Raw genomic sequence first — 16,296 nt, forward strand, 5'->3', positions numbered from 1 at the left:
CAAAAGGCTGGATTTAGAGGTAAGGAGTCAAAGATACAGAAGAGCACCATGGAGAAACAACTGAATCTGATTAGATCTACAAGTTAATAGTCTGAGTGGTGCAACGCTGTTCTCTAAAACATGACAGAAGTTAATGTGAACGTTACTTTATGAACTCCACCGTTCATTAAACCATGGATTCAACATAGCATGTTCCTGCTGGAGACCGCTGCTGCTGGTTGGAGTGCAAACACCTACAGAAATAAGTGAAAAGCTGTTTTCAAAAACGGTTTCCTGTGAAACATTGAGAGTAGAGTTGTTATAGGAGAATAAAACCCTCCACAGTCAGTGAAGTTATACTGGAAACCAGTTCATGCACCACCTACGGGGCTTCTGGCTTTTGTGATAAAGGGTTGTTGCTGCTGTTTCTTTAGGGGAGCATGGACCAGAACCAGAATTAAATAAAGAGAAACTAATTAGAAAAACTAAGCTAGTGGTGGCATCCTACTTGACCTAGTTAGTTGGTGAAATTTCCAAGTGAATACCGAGGCACTTTTTAAGTACACGCTAGTGTTTCTGGGCTCCCCCAACACTTTGATGTCAGTTCATAAGCAACAAAGTGGATCCTAATTGTGGGTGAGTTAATGCACATTCAACAAGCAAGGAGTTAAACTAGTGAGTGAACATGTGCACTAATGAACACGCCAGTCAGCTGCAGCGCTGGGTTTTTATGTCCGTGGATAACTGTGAAGACCACAGGCACAGAGCATGAGGAACGCAGCATGCAAGGATGCAGTTACAGCCACTCAAAGGGTGTGTGTGAAGGTCTGTGTACATCAGGGCAGAAAAACCAGGAGAGAGAAAGTGCTTCCTTTGTTATCTTACAACTTCATCTCTGTGGCAATCCAACATCACAGGAAGCTTCTCGTCAGAACTCTGACAACAAATTGAGATGACGAGAAGTCTTATTGATTTAAAGTGAAAAGCAGAAATCATTCCTTTCTCCAAAACATATAATGCATTTGTTCTTCTAATACGACACAAATCCATTCGCAGATGTATTGTGGGGCTGTGTGTGAGTAAAACTGTAGAGTGACAAAAAAAATAATAATAAAGTGAGTAGAAGAAAGGTTACATGTGTCAACAAGAGGAGGGGGATGTGAAAATGTAATAACAGAGACAGAGTGTGTGTTTGATGCTACTAGAGAGGTGTACAGCACGAGGAGACACGTTACCTATGCACAGAGGTACGGGGTAGTTCCATCTCCTCACGGGACCAGGCATGCAGGTAATGTATGCATTACCCTGTTCAGGAAGAAAAACAACACCATTTATTGACTACTCAAAAAATACAGTACTGAATGATTGCATTTCAAAACTTAGAGTGAAAAAGATGTTGTGTATTTTAAAGGTTTAAAGCACTGATGTTTTATCTCCACAAATAAAACAAGCCTGGAGGAGTTATGCCGTGTGGTGGAGATGCTAATGCTAACGGTAAGCTACTAGCTGAAACGCTATCTGTGGTTTCCTGGACCCTAAAACAGCAGCAGCCTTCTCCGTCGTGAGTCAAGATGGATGAGTCCATGGATGTTAAGTGATGGTGTGGCGTAGATCTGTCAGGATTTTCTAATTCAAGCATTTCCTTTATTTTCTTTTAGCGGCTAATGCATGAAACTGGCGTAGGAGACTATTTTCACCTACATGTGAAACTCTGGTCCATCTGAAGGTTTTCAGCACTAAATCTGTTTGTGTGTCCCAACATCGTAATCGAAAATACTTTCATAATAAAGGATGCAGTGCACACACACACACACACATACACATACACACACATACACACACACACACACACACACGCACACACACACATACACACACACACACACACACACAAATTAGTGCTTCTACTTCAACAATGGCCTCAAGTCTATTCCTGGTTCAGACACTCAGACTGAGGAAGTGTGTAAGAAGTCGCTGGCTGGTCCAGAGAGAATGTGAGAAGAAGTGAATGACTGAGCCAGGATAAAAAATCGGCACGGGATTAGTGAGGCGCCTGCTAACACAATCCATCTGCCTGTGGCCATGAAGGGCTCTACAACTCAGAATGCTCCTGCTACACAATCTACTGAAGGCGGATTGAAACACAGACACACACACACACACACACACACACACACACACACACACACACACACACACACACACACACACACACACACACACACACACATCATTGGTAGGGTCAGAGTCTGTCCTGAGGTATTCGTCTAGTTACCCTCCAGGCTCCTAGATCTGATTCATCCATCAGGACCATAAAAACACCAAAGCGTGTGCGTTGTTTGGTTTCACCTACCTGCAAAGAGAATCCCTGATCGCACTGGAAGGAAACCATGTCCCCCACGGTGTAGCGATCCCCCACTCTCTGACCGTTACTGGGAGGCAGCGGCTCTGGGCACGAATCCAAACCTATTGCTTATGACAGAGTCACAACACACAAGTGTGGACATCGATTATTCTTCTGACAGCAACACAAAAAATACAAGCTTCTATTTTTCTTCATTTTCAGGTTCCTACTGCACACATCACTGAAATAGGCCCCGTACTTCTGTTATATGTACAGTGAGCGATTTCATAAAATTGGGTTTCCATGCACGAATGTTTCCCTTCTTCTACATTATCTCCACATTATGATATTTAAAACCCAGGACCAATCATCAAGCGGTTCTCCTTGTGGAATGTAATCACCAAAGTCTGTCTGACTGACCTGCAATCCCAGTCAGATTACAAAGCAACCTGCAAAGTATTACTTGACAGAAAGCATTAAGCTCTATTTGAACTAAATGATTACAGTGTCACTTGGCAGGTACTGAAAGGCTTCATTCTGTGGTTTAATGGCGTAACAGCAACAGTGATGCTCTGGGCTACAGACATCAGGAGGTAAATTAAACCAAATGCAGTTGGATCTATTAAAGAAGCAGAATGAAACCCCCTTTCTCTATTACTGATGGATCTACAAATCCGTCTGGAAAATGGCTTCAGGAGAAAAACTCCCTTTACATGTTTGCAACTATAGTCATTTACACCCACCAAACATCCTATTGGTTACACCTGTTCAGCTGTTTCTAAATGCAAATAGGTCATGGGCCAATCACATGGCAGTAGCTCAATTCCTTCAAGTGTTGAGACACGGAGAAGACAACTTCCTGAAGTTCAAACTGAGGATCAGAATGGAGATGAAATTAGAATGAAGTGGATTTTTCCATCCTAGTGGTACAAGTGTCCACGCTGAGACTGGGAGATTGTGGGTTCAATACCGGCCTGGTCATACCACAGACTTTATAAGCGGGACCCAGTCTTTCCCTGTTTGATACCCTGCAGTAAGGGGTTTGATTAGGGTGTTAAACCCAAAATGGTTCCCGAGCACAGCCGTGTCTGCAGCTCACCACTCACCCAGGGGATGGGTCAAATGCAGGGAACAAATTTCACCAGCGTGTGACGACAAACTGGTCTGGATTTTCACCCACAACCTTCTCCATGGTTTATAGAGAATAATTGGAGCAGATAGAATATCCAGTGAGCAGAGGTGTGTGCATTGCTGGATATTATATTATATAATAATAATATTATATTATTATATATATTGTATGGAGCTGAACCCCCTGGTCTACAACAGGGCTCTCTGAGGAACTGAAGCTTCACTTCTCACAGAATCACTGGAAAAACCCGTCCTGGTCTCATCAGGCTGGATTTCAGCGAGTCAGATGGGCAGCTCAGAATTTGGTGTCACCAACATTTTCTGATGGCTACTTCCAGCAGGATAACACCATTTTCATGCTGAGCTGTTCCTTCATATTGGAGTGGAATGACTCTAATCTGGGAATTCAATTGAAAAAGGAAACAGATTTATTTCAACCCAGTCCACACGAGTACAGATTCATGCATGTCTCTGGAGGAATCCTCCGCCCAAAGCACCCTTTTTATTTACTTCAGCGGAAACTTTCAAATCCCATACGGGAAGTGAGAGATGAGAAACCGGACATCCTCAGAGTAACCAACCATTCTCTAGCTATGTCCGAGGCTCCTTCTCCTCCCTATAAGGTGACCTTTCTGCCCACAGAGGGTCTTTCTGCATCAGAGTTGCTGCTTCAGCCAGAGCCGATCAGCTAGCCTCTTGGTAATGAATCCTGCTAATTTCATAAAATAACACATCTGCCACAGCGGTCAAAGGTTATCCTGACAGGTAAACCATGTCCTCCTGCTGCCATGCCAGACGGAAATGCTTCATGTGAATCAGCTGACTCACATTCATTTTAAGCTGTAGTTATTCTAAGCTACATGCAGAAATCCAACATTGTATGATATTCTACAAACCGTCTACAGCAGACACGACACATGCCACGTAGCTCAGATCATCTTAAACTGCTTCCTTCAACACGACGATGATCTCCATATTCACCAAATCTCAACCCATTCCAGCAAATTCCGATTTTGGGGAAAAAAAAGATTCACATCAGGGACGTACATCCCGTAGATCTGCATCAGCTGGGTGATGCCATCCTGTCCATATAGACCAGGACCTCTGAGCAATGTTTCAGACTCACTGAGTCAAAAACCTGCACTGTTCTGACGGGCAAAATGTTCTAACCTGACAACGTGGTGGGTGAGAGTTTTATGTAGAGGTATTATGTTCTATTCATGATAGTAAAGTTCTTTATGTTGCTAAAAAGCACAGAAAATCGATACCTTCGATTTTATATGAACAAAGGAGACAGAAAGTGACAGATCATGGGATGCAGCATTTATCACTAGCATCAGAAAAAATGATTTTCAGCTTGTGTGGAGCAGGCAGAGGCAGCAAACACTCTCTAACGGCAGAAAAATGCACACAATCTTATAAACAAGCAAGCAAGTACAAAAAAGTAGGTGGGAGGGTGAGGATAAACACACACATACAGCAACACAATATTCAGAGCAGGATGGAGACTCTTCACAGAGCAGAAAAACAATAGTAGTGGTCACTTCACTCAGCACCTGTGGAAAGTTAACGCGGATATCTGAGTGGGAGGCGACACAGCACAACAGGACGCGGGGCAGGAAGCGGCGGGGAAATTGTCAAAGACACAGCAATTCAGTTTAAAGAAGAGATGCTCAACAAGGAAAGTGGGCGGACTTCGCCAAGCTGGAGGGTTGTGTCACATGTGGGTACGACGGATCATTTCAATTAATTTTCAGCTGAAGTCAAAGAGGCAGAGAAGTTTCAGTCATGGTGTGAGGCTTCAAAGCACAATGCAGCCATACATTAAGCAGCTTCCTGATATTATCTTGGGTTGAGAGCCTCTCAGTTATGGTGAAAACCTGCAGACTCTTTCATAAAATATTGTCTTTTAAGATTCAAGGCATACATTACATCGGAGAGTACCCACTAAAATATGGAGGTAGGCGTTGAGCGCTACCTCTGGTTATCAGTCAGAGTTTGTTTCATATGTTTCTGCAGGTCTTCCTTCTATCAAAGAAGAGCAACACCTTCCTCTGCATGAGCCTCTTCGAGTCTGAGACCGATCCTTTTTCAAACATGTTTGGAATTTAAACAGGAAGCTAATGGAATTTTAATGGAGTGTGTCGTAACTACTGTACAGGTGATCCTAGGCAAATGGGCTGCAACTGAGAGGTTTATCTGCTGTCATTTCTGCATTTTAATGTAAAGGTTCACAAACTACTCTGCAGGAAACTGAAAGTTTAAAACGTTTAAATGACACTTTAGGGATGGCTGAAATCTACAGCAAATAAATACCAGGCATGTTTAAACCAAAGGCTCCGCCAGAGGTTCGTATACGCTCTTTATGGTTGATCATTATCCTGTTCATTCCTAATCACCATCTAAGAAATACGGACATCTACACAAAAATCAGTCAAATCCCGTTGACAATCAGATTAGCACAGATTACAGGTTTTAAAAGCTAAAACCAGAGAAATTACATAAAGGTTTTCTTTCTCCTTTTGAGTGTAATGTGAGAGGAATAGAATAGAATAGAATAGAATAGAATAGAATAGAATTAATTTATCTCTTTCATGTTGGGAGGAGTGGAGATGGTAGACCATGTGTGGTGGAGAGTTCAGGAGGCAGGAGAGCAGGCACAGATGAAAAATAAAAATGGTTTTAATGGTGGAACGGGAGCAACAGGACAAACAAGCACATGCACATACAATGATCCGACGAAGACTGGTAAAAGGAGGGAGGTATAAATATACAGGGAAATCAGGAACACATGGGCAGGTTAACGAGGGGCAGGTGAGAACAATAAAGGCTAATCAGGGCAGGAGAGAGACACAGTCAGGAAGGCGGGGGCAGAACGTGACAATCTCACAGTGGGGACATTTTTTTATTGTGGACATATTCATAATTAGAAGTTTAAAAACACTTTGTCAGTTTGTGTTACATGGAGATAACAACCGTGAGCCAAGACCTGCATTTACTTTAGGATCTTGTTTATTTATAATATTTAATGATGCATTGAGGTTAGTGAGTCAAGGGTTCAATGACAATAGTCTACATCAGATTCTAAGTGATGATGGTTTTATTGTGATTTATATCTGAACACTTCAGCAGTGCATGCAGCTTTCCTTTAGTTCAGAGTTACAGGGTTAAATCATCATGGTTGCATCAAAACTTGTGCTCAGTACCCTTAAAGAAAGCAAATGCCACAATGGTCCCTGGAAATTCACTGATTATCAACCATTAAAAATCAGATGTTGCTTTTGGATCCTGGTTTACCAGAATAAGTTGATGAAGGTTTTCAGTTTTCCATGTCATTGTAGACCTAGGAGATCCAGATGGAGGACTAACTTGAAGTCATGAAGACGTCCAGTAGCCTTCATTTGAATCTACAAGGATTACCAGAATAAATTAGGAAACACTAGCTATGTTTACATGGGCAGAGGTAATAGGAATGAATGTCCTATCAGATCCAACATTTTTCATGTAAACATGTCAATCAGAAAATTCTGATCCCATACAGTCCGATTGGAATGAAATGTCATTCTGACTAGCTGCATTTACACACGCCAAATTTCCCCTGTCCGATTCAAAATTTGGTTGATTGGAAATCCCAATTCTCTGTTTACATGATCCTGCCGTGGGTGTACATTCACCAAACGTTCAGTCAGATTAAATGGGTTGAGCATGTGCAGAGTTGTCTTTTCAGGGAAAAAAAATTGTAAACAAACACCATCTTGTCCGCGCATATTTTCCCTTGCATTTTATTTCTTACGCTTGAAGAGTTTCTTGTCTCCAGATGGTTTGATGAAGTAATATCTTCCTTCGAGTGTCAGGATTAAACCGGACGTGGGAGACCAGCAGCACTTTCACATCTTGTGATTCCCACGTAGCGGCTCCTTGGTCATTGTTGTATTTCCACCAGCCTCAAGGTCTCTATATGGTAGCCAACTTCTGCATTTGTCTATTAATTGTGGGTATGCTAAATTCAGAAGAAAGTAGATTTTGACATTTCCTCTTCACTCCATTATTAGCCGGGACATCCATGGACACTCGGGTTTTGTAGCACAGCTTTCTCTCTGTCCACCCAGAAAGATGTCGTCGCTTCAACTGAGTCAAAAATTCCGACTCCATGCCGGACATCCCAGCTGTAATAATCCATCTTGTCATCTGAGGGACAAACGTTGGCAGGAATATGATGGAAGAGTCGTTTTGTGAGGGTTAGCTCGAAGCCATTCCCAGTTAGCGGCTTGGTTGACCAGATTCCTCACTTGGTCGGCAGGCTGCCACCTCAGCAGCTTCTATAGTTCCTCTTACATAACAAGACTTCCACACACTTCCACATTGTCAAAGGTTTTCCCTGGATCTCACTCCACTCTTAGGATGTATTTCAATAACTGGAGATAAAAGCATAAGGAACGGTGTTGACCTCATACAGTTTACAGATGACTAAAATATACTGAGATTACATGTTTTAACCATTACTGAACTTGTACCCATTTACTCGACATCCACAACAACGAACGTACACCTGGAGAGAATATACACCCCTGCTGCTCTTTAAAATGGACATTTACTAAGTGTACTCAAGTGGAGGAGTTTAAGTATCTCGGGGTCTTGTTCACAAGTGAGGGTAGGAGGGATCGGGAGATCGACAGGCGGATTGGTTCAGCGTCTGCAGTGATGCGGACGCTGAGCCGATCTGTCGTGGTGAAGAGGGAGCTGAGCCAGAAAGCCAGGCTCTCGATTTACCGGTTGATCTATGTCCCAATCCTCACCTATGGTCATGAGCTTTGGGTAATGACCGAAAGAACGAGATCGCGGATACAAGTGGCCAAAATGAGTTTCCTCCGTACGGTGGCCGGGCTCAGCCTTAGAGATAGGGTGAGGAGCTCGGACATTCGGGAGGGACTTGGAGTAGAACCGCTGCTCCTCCGGATCGAAAGGAGCCAAATGAGGTGGTTTGGGCATCTGGTCAGGATGCCTCCAGGACGCCTCCCCGGGGAGATGTTTCGGGCATGTCCTGCCGGCAGGAGGCCCCCGGGTCGACCCAGGACACGTTGGAGAGGTTACATCTCCAATCTGGTCCGGGAACGCCTTGGGGTCCTGCCGGAGGAGCTGGTGGAGAAAGCTGGGGAGAGGACGGTCTGAAGCTCCCTAGTTGGGATGCTGCCCCGCAACCCGGACCCGGATAAGCGGAGGAAGACGACGACGATTTACTAAGTTCTGTGTGAATGTTAGCAAATTTCATTGCTGAAATAAAGCACAAGTTTAATAAAACGCTCAGGAAATCATCTTTGAATCAATTCTGCACGTAAAACTGATGAACTTTCAGAGTCAACTTCATTGGATGTCGTTTCCTGATTAACTTTAACAATCAACTCACGTAAGATGACCACCATAGCTAATTAAACTAAGAAAGCACAAAAATGGACGTAGCTCAGTCAACATTATGGAGCTCCACTTCATGTGGAAAAAACTGAACATCACTTACAACCCATATTTGGAGTTTTACCTGATTACATAACATCTATGAAGTTGGGTGAGATCATGAATGAAGCCATTCAGACTAAAACAAAGATAACGCCATCCTCTCCCAACCAAGCTTCTGTTCAGAAGTTTGGCTTGAAAAGCTGCAGGCAGTCCTCAAAGCATGGATGGTTTAAAATAACTGAACAAGAAAGGAGTGACTGACTAAAATTTTAGCACAAGTAATTAGTGATTCAGAACTGAAAGCACTGAAAATCCAGTATAAAAGCAACAAACTCGTATTCCAGAGTGAAAGCAGTAGCTGCATCTGTTTGGGGCACCACTCCTGTGCAGATTAAAATACTAGCATTTTGTTTAGTTTTAGATGGATAAAAATAGCACAGATGAGGTGGAAAGATGAAATTAGGAAACCAAAGCATGTGGAAACTCAAGCAGTCATCTTAAGGACAAAAAGAGCCCAACAAAAAATGAACTCCAGTTGTTGATGTGCATCCGCTCCTGCTTACCAGAGCCAGTTCTCTCATCCAGCTGGAGACAGGAGATCAAAACAGAGGCTATAGAGCAATCACAAAGACTTGTAACCAGATGAAAGTGCTTATATTAGTGGCTTTGAATCAAAGCAAAAACAGAAAAGCTAGGAGCTAATAATACATGCTGACGTGTAGGAAGAACATGCCTCAACAGCTGCGTGCAAAATGGTGACAGAACAAACAGGAAGTGGAGGATTTTAACCCAGTTTAATTAGCAGGAAATCCCAAAGTGTGGACAGTTTGGTTGCATGCAAATGTTTTTTTCTTCAATAAATAATTTTAAAAATGAAGTGACCTGCTCACAGCTTTAAATTAGCCTTGTAATCATTTTATCCTCTCGGTGAAGTATTGCTGATTTTAGAGGGTGGCTTAAAACATTTTGGGCAAACTCAGAGGATCAAAGTCCTCACAAGCTCTCATCAATTAATTCAATTCGTTATCGTAGTTGCTGGAAGGGGAGAGAAAAACAGAGTGCACTATGGAAAGTAAATGACTGCTTTGTTTGTGATGCAGCAGCCATAGTGCCGGTGCTGTTTCCAACTATAGCACGCTGTCTGTCTGAGGAGAGCTAGCTCCCAGGATGATGTGCTGATGGGAGGCAGACAGGATTCCTGTGACCGTTCTCAGTGGACTTCACCCACAGACAGAAATGTTAAAACAGATGGTTGGGTCTGAGCCAGATCCTGTTGTTTCTGTGTTTTCCGCCCATGCTCAGTATTCAGAGCATTATCGGTGGAAACAAACAAAAACAAAGAAATGGTTCCATAAAGCAAACGAGTGGAAAAATAGCGAGTTAGGGCTACATCAGAGTTGTGCAACCTTTAACCACAATGTTTTACATTTTCTTTAATTCTGATGCATTTATTTGATTTTGATGTGTGTGTGTGTGTGTGTGTGTGTGTGTGTGTGTGTGTGTGTGTGTTAAACACGTTTCCTGAAAGATGCTTCTGACATGATTATTATCATCATCATTGATTTATTAATTGATTTTGTATTATTATTATTATTATTATTACCACTATTTTAGCCCAAATAATCCAACACTCACCAAGTCTTCTAATTACATAACATTTTGAGAACAGCATAGGATGTGTTTAACATGTCATTTTTATTCAATGCAATATCAGTCAAGATGTTCATGAAATGCATAAACATCCTGTTTGCTTCCACAGGAGTTAGTGGGATCAGTAGCATCTGGTTGCTTTTTAACATCTTGTGCTCAGCAAAAGTGAGAAACCTCGTAAAGCTGAAATATTGGCACCTTGCTGGTCTGAAGCACTCAGGTTTTTGACTGCCAACGCTGTGACGATGATGCTAGAAGCCAAAAAGTATCTTATAGAGAAAATATTTATATTCTTAACATAAATATCCCACTCCCGTTAAATGAGAAGAAAATCTAATTTTCCTTTCTTTTATGAGATTATGGAAGAGCTAGCACCCATGGTGTGTACGTGAGAAAGAACAATTAGAGCCAAATAATAAAAATAAGGAAAACATTTCACACTTTTCCTAACAGCCAACAATGACAACAGTCTGCTGACCAACTCCAGGTTTCTGTTCACGGCTTTAATTAAAACATGTTTTGTGTTAATGCGCCCTCGCTAAACACAGCATTAGATGTCCCCTTCGCTTGGAGACCGCGTAGGTGAGAATATCATCCTGGCAGCAGATAACTGTGGGCCCATTAGAACAAAACAAACAAACAAAGAAAGAATTAAAAAATAATAAAGCTACAAAAGATTAAACTGGTGTCGCAATGATCCTGAAAAAAAAAAGGTTCCAGGTTTACGGTTGTTGTTTTCTTTTGTTCTGGTTATGCATTTCTGAAATTCTGTCCCAATTTAATAAAAAATACAATAATATTTTAATTTATAAACAAGATCCTGCAGCTGGCAACACTTGTAGGTCCTCAGAGCAGCAGTGTAGCTGCAGCAGGTGCCAAAATCAGGAAAATCTATTTGTAAAGAGGTAAATAATGCAAAAATTGGCAGTCAAGTGCATATTAAAATGCTTATTAAATAAGGCTGCATAATTCATTTAATTACCCTCCTTGCCAAATTCTGATGTTAATTGCAAAGATCACCATTTGTACCTTTTATGGGAACTAATTTCATGGTGACAAGTTAAAAATGAATATATAAAAATTAGAAAATGCACAAAAATGAGTTTGTGACATGCTCATAAGGTTATGAATCTAATGTCCAATCAAAGGCTCCAGTTGGAATGAACATGCCTTGATCACACCAACAGATATTTACTAATATTTCCTAAAAAGCTGCCAGTTCACCACCAGATATAAAAATTACATCTGAAAAGCCATAAAAAAGTGGGAGTTTTCAGAAGATTCAGGAATTGCCTTTTATTTATCCGGCCAGCGTTTGTGAAGAATGGCAGACACAGAAAGCTGATAAATGTATCTAAAATCTTTCAGAGAGACAAAAGCACAAGAGGACTGCCAATAACAGTGGACTCCTTTGTGAAGAATCTCTCCTATTTTAATATGCACAAGTATTTTTGACTGGGAGGGCTTAGGAAATTAGTCGGTCCACAGGGGCAGCCTCATTCTTTAAACGTTGGGGCACAATAAATGTTAATGCACACTCCTCGGCAAGTAAGCCTCTAAGTGAAAACCCCACAGAGAGATGAGCAAGTTCAGGCCTTAAAATAAATGTAAGTAGATGTGGGTACAGGAACTTGAAGCTATGCAAGAATTTGAAAAGCAAACACCAGGGATTACCAAGCTAGCATCTGAAAGTGCAGATATCAGGTCTGAAAATGAAAAGATAAAGACCTCCCTCCCTCACTTCCACCATACATTTCATTCTCGGGCCAACTGTGCTTTCCACACCAGCTGCTTCTCTTATTTATTTTATCCCCATGCAGCAGCTGGAAGTCACTGGCAGATGGACAAAGACAAAGTGACTGGCGAAACGACACGCCATCTCTCATACCTGTGTACTCCAAGTGGAAACCAGCCGATGAAACACTGATGTCAGACTGGAAGGTCAGGAACAGGTTATTGGATGTGCTGTTCAGCAGCTGGGGGATGGTTGTGCCTGTGGTAAATGGTACAGGAAATGTATTTTAGAAGATGTTACTACCATTGCCCCAGCTCAGGTTCAAAATATATATAACAACACGGCTTTGTTCACTTAATATTTTAACATCAAACTTTCTACAGTGTTCTAGCATTGTGGACGAACAAGGAAGAGAACAAGGCAGGACCACAAGCTGTGGATCTAACTAGCATTCAGTCTAGAATTCCCAGTAGGTCCAACATGGACATTGGCAACTCAGGCTAGCGCAATAGCTCGGGCTAACAATGGCAGTAGCTTGGTCTTGCTTCATTCTGCTGTTAGCATCAACAACATTCATATATTGCTGATGGGACCCAACTTGGTACATGCAAATGTAATGGTGTGTGTCTAAGATGATGGTGTGTTAAACTAGCTTTTCTACGAATGAACCGTTTCTCTGGGCCATTAGAGCATCACTACCTTACAGAGGAAAGCAAGTCCATCACAGCACTGATTTGCTGTTGCATTAGACACGTCACGGTGCCTATGCTAAACAACAACAAGTCAAGTGAATTTTAGTCCACTGATTGGGACCAAAGGGCTGGACACACATGCATGAAATCACAGTAAAATCTAAATAAGAAACAGTAAAGCTAAAAACAGTTAAAAAAAATAAATAAATAAATAAAAGAAAGAAAGAAATGAAATGAAATGTAGCACAATAAAAGGTCCGTTAAAGCAATTACAAATGGCATGTTCAGACTTCATCAAAAGCTAAAGGAGAATAATGGGCTTTTAATCTTTATTTAAAAGTTGCGAGAGTAGGTGCCTGTCTAATGTTCAAAAGGCAACTCATTCCACAAGGCTGGAGCCTCAAGAGAAAATGCACAAAAACATTCAGTGTTTGTGAAAAAGGTGCTCCATGATGAAGAAAATAAATGGAGAAAAGGGGACTAAGAGCAGATCCTTGTGGTACCCCCCCCCCCCCCCCCCCAGCAAAAGGTCTGTACTTGAAGAGAAGCCCCTCCCAGAAAAATAACACCTCACCATTCAAGAGCTGCTCCCTTAAATCCCAGTGCTTGCAAAAACACGTCAACATTACCAACGTGTTTTAATATTGTCAGACGAAAAACCTTAAATCGTCGGACATCATGACCGACGTGCCAAAATAAAATAAACCTCCAGAAAACACTAAATGACTGTTGACAATTTGCTCGGATTCCGTGACACATTTAATTTTTTTCTCACTGATCCATCAGAGATCTTCTCTGGTCTCTGCAGCAGCTGCCTGCAGGAGCGCTTCTTCTGAACTTTTAATAGATCTGTGCACGGTGCGCGTGCACCGGAAGCTTCAAGCAGCATTACAAACGCAAGGCAACAAGACCATTTCTTATTGTTGTGATGTTTGTGCTTAACTAAAACAAAAGACAGAATGACATTTGTCCTCAACAGCGGTTTATTGGAGTAGTTTAACATACAGCTAAGATAAACCCGCATCTCCAACTTTCAGTTTCACTCTTCAGTTTCAGCCACTTGTAACCTTTCTCACAATAACCCCTCATGAACCATTACAACATTTAGAAATACTTTCATATGTATTCTGGTGTTTCATAGTAATTTATAATAATTCAATGATGATATCTAATAATTTTCTGATAAATGCTGTGGGTTTATTTTCTAAGACTGTCTAATCCTCATTGTTAGGTACAAATTGATCCCCTGTGAATTAAACTTTCCCTAAGATAACCCTGGATTGATAAATAATGATCAAACACTCATTTTCTGAATTTTGCAGAAAATCACATTGATGGTTCTGTTTTCAAATTATTTCAACAGATGATAATGAAATTATTATTTCAACAGACACAATGAAAATATGTGATTGAGTAAAGATCAGAGGTCACTACAATACCCAGTGACCTGTTAGTCACAAATCTGAAGCCTGCGATGACATTGTCTCTGGCACAATATTCTCAAGCAGTTTTGACAAAAAGCCTTTTTGAGAAAGGCCTGTAACAGGCTAATACTGATCAATCTAGGAGAGGATGCACAACAACGTGTTTAAACACTCAATGATGAGCTCCTATTTAGAATATGTACAATTAGTATGGAAAATATTTCATTTAGGAGCCTAGCTGGTAAGATGACATCAGGGGAGCCAGAAGGTTTCATAGCTCACAACATCTTGTTCAGTTCAGCTCGGGTATGAATACAGTTTGGTTGATTCTAGGACCCCTTTAACACAGCTAAAAGTGTTGGTAGAGCTCCATGAAAAAGCATCAATGAATCCATGGAGGCAGTTGAACTCATTCACTGCCATTGACGACTAAAGTCGTCATTTTAAATCCAACCGTTATCCAACCGTTCCCTGCCAATGACGACATTTGCATTTTATTTTACTGTGTGGGGCATCGGAACGAGCCCCCGCACCGTGAGAACAAACAATTCAGCTCTAAAGCTGATCTTCATCTGCATACATCACACGTCACGTGATCAGGAAGCAGAAAATCCATGTGTTAAGAGATCGTTTTGGGCCACTGCCGTAGAAAAAGTGAGGAGCGAACCGGAAAAGCTTCTGTCAATCACAATTCAACAGATTATGAAAGAACGGATAAAGCTTGAAATGTGCAGGATCTTCCTGATGCAAGAGGTGAGACTCCGCTCTGTTTTGGTTGTTTTGGTGTCAACATCATCCTAGCGCGCAACGTTCTGTGACTCTTGAAAAATAGTAAACACGGTGAGAAACGCTGGAAGGCGAAGGCCTTTAGCGATCAGGAAGCGGCTGGCAGCAAACAAGTGAACAACCAGCCTTCCAGAAGTGTCAGAAGAAGAGTTGTAACAATACAGAAATAATTCACCAAACACAATCGTCTTTACTTTTGGTGTTAGGTATATTAAAGAGACAATGTGTAATTTTGATCAAAATGTTGTTGAAAGTGAATTAAATGATGACCAAATGCTGGAAAATATTGGTGGCTTTGTAGCATATAACCATAAAAATCGTATCTAAAATACATGGGAGGCTCTGGGCGATGCCATATAGCCTTTGACGGGAGCCCGTGAGGACAAAACACTTTTGCTGATTTGTATCAAACAGTTACCAAACTTTCGTCATTCATAAACGTTGTTGTGTTACACATTTACTTCTTTGCTTGTTGCCAGTGATGAAAGAGAATCTGATGCGCTTGGCATTTTGCTGGAGGTTGCACTCCCAGGGATTTTTGACCCTGATGGTTGGTAAGGTCTTACTCAAACATGAAAATACTGCTTGCCTCTAATGATTTAGGTATGTACTGCCCTCTATCGCCAGGGTAAATACACACCATCACATCAAGTATGCCCCTTTGGGGACACAGTTACCCACCGCTGCATTAGCTTCTACATCCAGTCAGAAATATTCTGTTTATTTTGAGGTTGTTGAAAAAGCAAACAAGCAACATAATAATTTTCCATATCTTTCCAACAGCAAACCAGTTTCCAAACATTACTCAAATAAGAAAATGACTTAGAAAAAAAGCCCTCCTTTAGAACTTCGGACCATTTAAAGAAAGATAGAAACCTGGACGTACAACCACTGTTTACAGTATAGTGTGTATATGGAAACACTAGGACTAAATGCAGGTATTCATCTTTGGACATTTGCAAAAGGATTCACAATAGTAACAATAATCTGTATCGGTTCAGTCCAGGCTAAAGCTAAATGTGATCCGTCTTTTTATGTTTCAGCTCCTCACGGCTGAAGCTGTACAGAGGAACTATTTTACCATTCAAGAGCTTTGTTCTAAAA

The 16,296-nt window shown here is 41.4% G+C and overlaps 1 protein-coding gene across 6 annotated transcripts in view; it reads right to left on the reverse strand.

Annotated features, from left to right (window-relative positions):
* The window catches only part of LOC107378702 (CUB and sushi domain-containing protein 3), a 434,947-nt gene that overhangs the window by 164,049 nt on the left and 254,602 nt on the right, over nt 1-16,296 (reverse strand). For 5 of the 6 annotated variants that reach the window (XM_070550820.1, XM_070550818.1, XM_070550817.1 and 2 more), the window contains 3 exons: nt 12,444-12,548; nt 2,333-2,451; nt 1,215-1,284 (listed from right to left, as the gene is read on the reverse strand). In XM_070550820.1, the coding sequence (XP_070406921.1) occupies nt 1,215-1,284; nt 2,333-2,451; nt 12,444-12,548 (294 nt within the window). The remainder of the gene's footprint in view (nt 1-1,214; nt 1,285-2,332; nt 2,452-12,443; nt 12,549-16,296) is intronic. The other variant, XM_070550816.1, reaches the window with a different exon arrangement.

This window comes from Nothobranchius furzeri, chromosome 5 (assembly GCF_043380555.1).
Source record: "Nothobranchius furzeri strain GRZ-AD chromosome 5, NfurGRZ-RIMD1, whole genome shotgun sequence".
Classification (NCBI taxonomy): domain Eukaryota; kingdom Metazoa; phylum Chordata; class Actinopteri; order Cyprinodontiformes; family Nothobranchiidae; genus Nothobranchius; species Nothobranchius furzeri.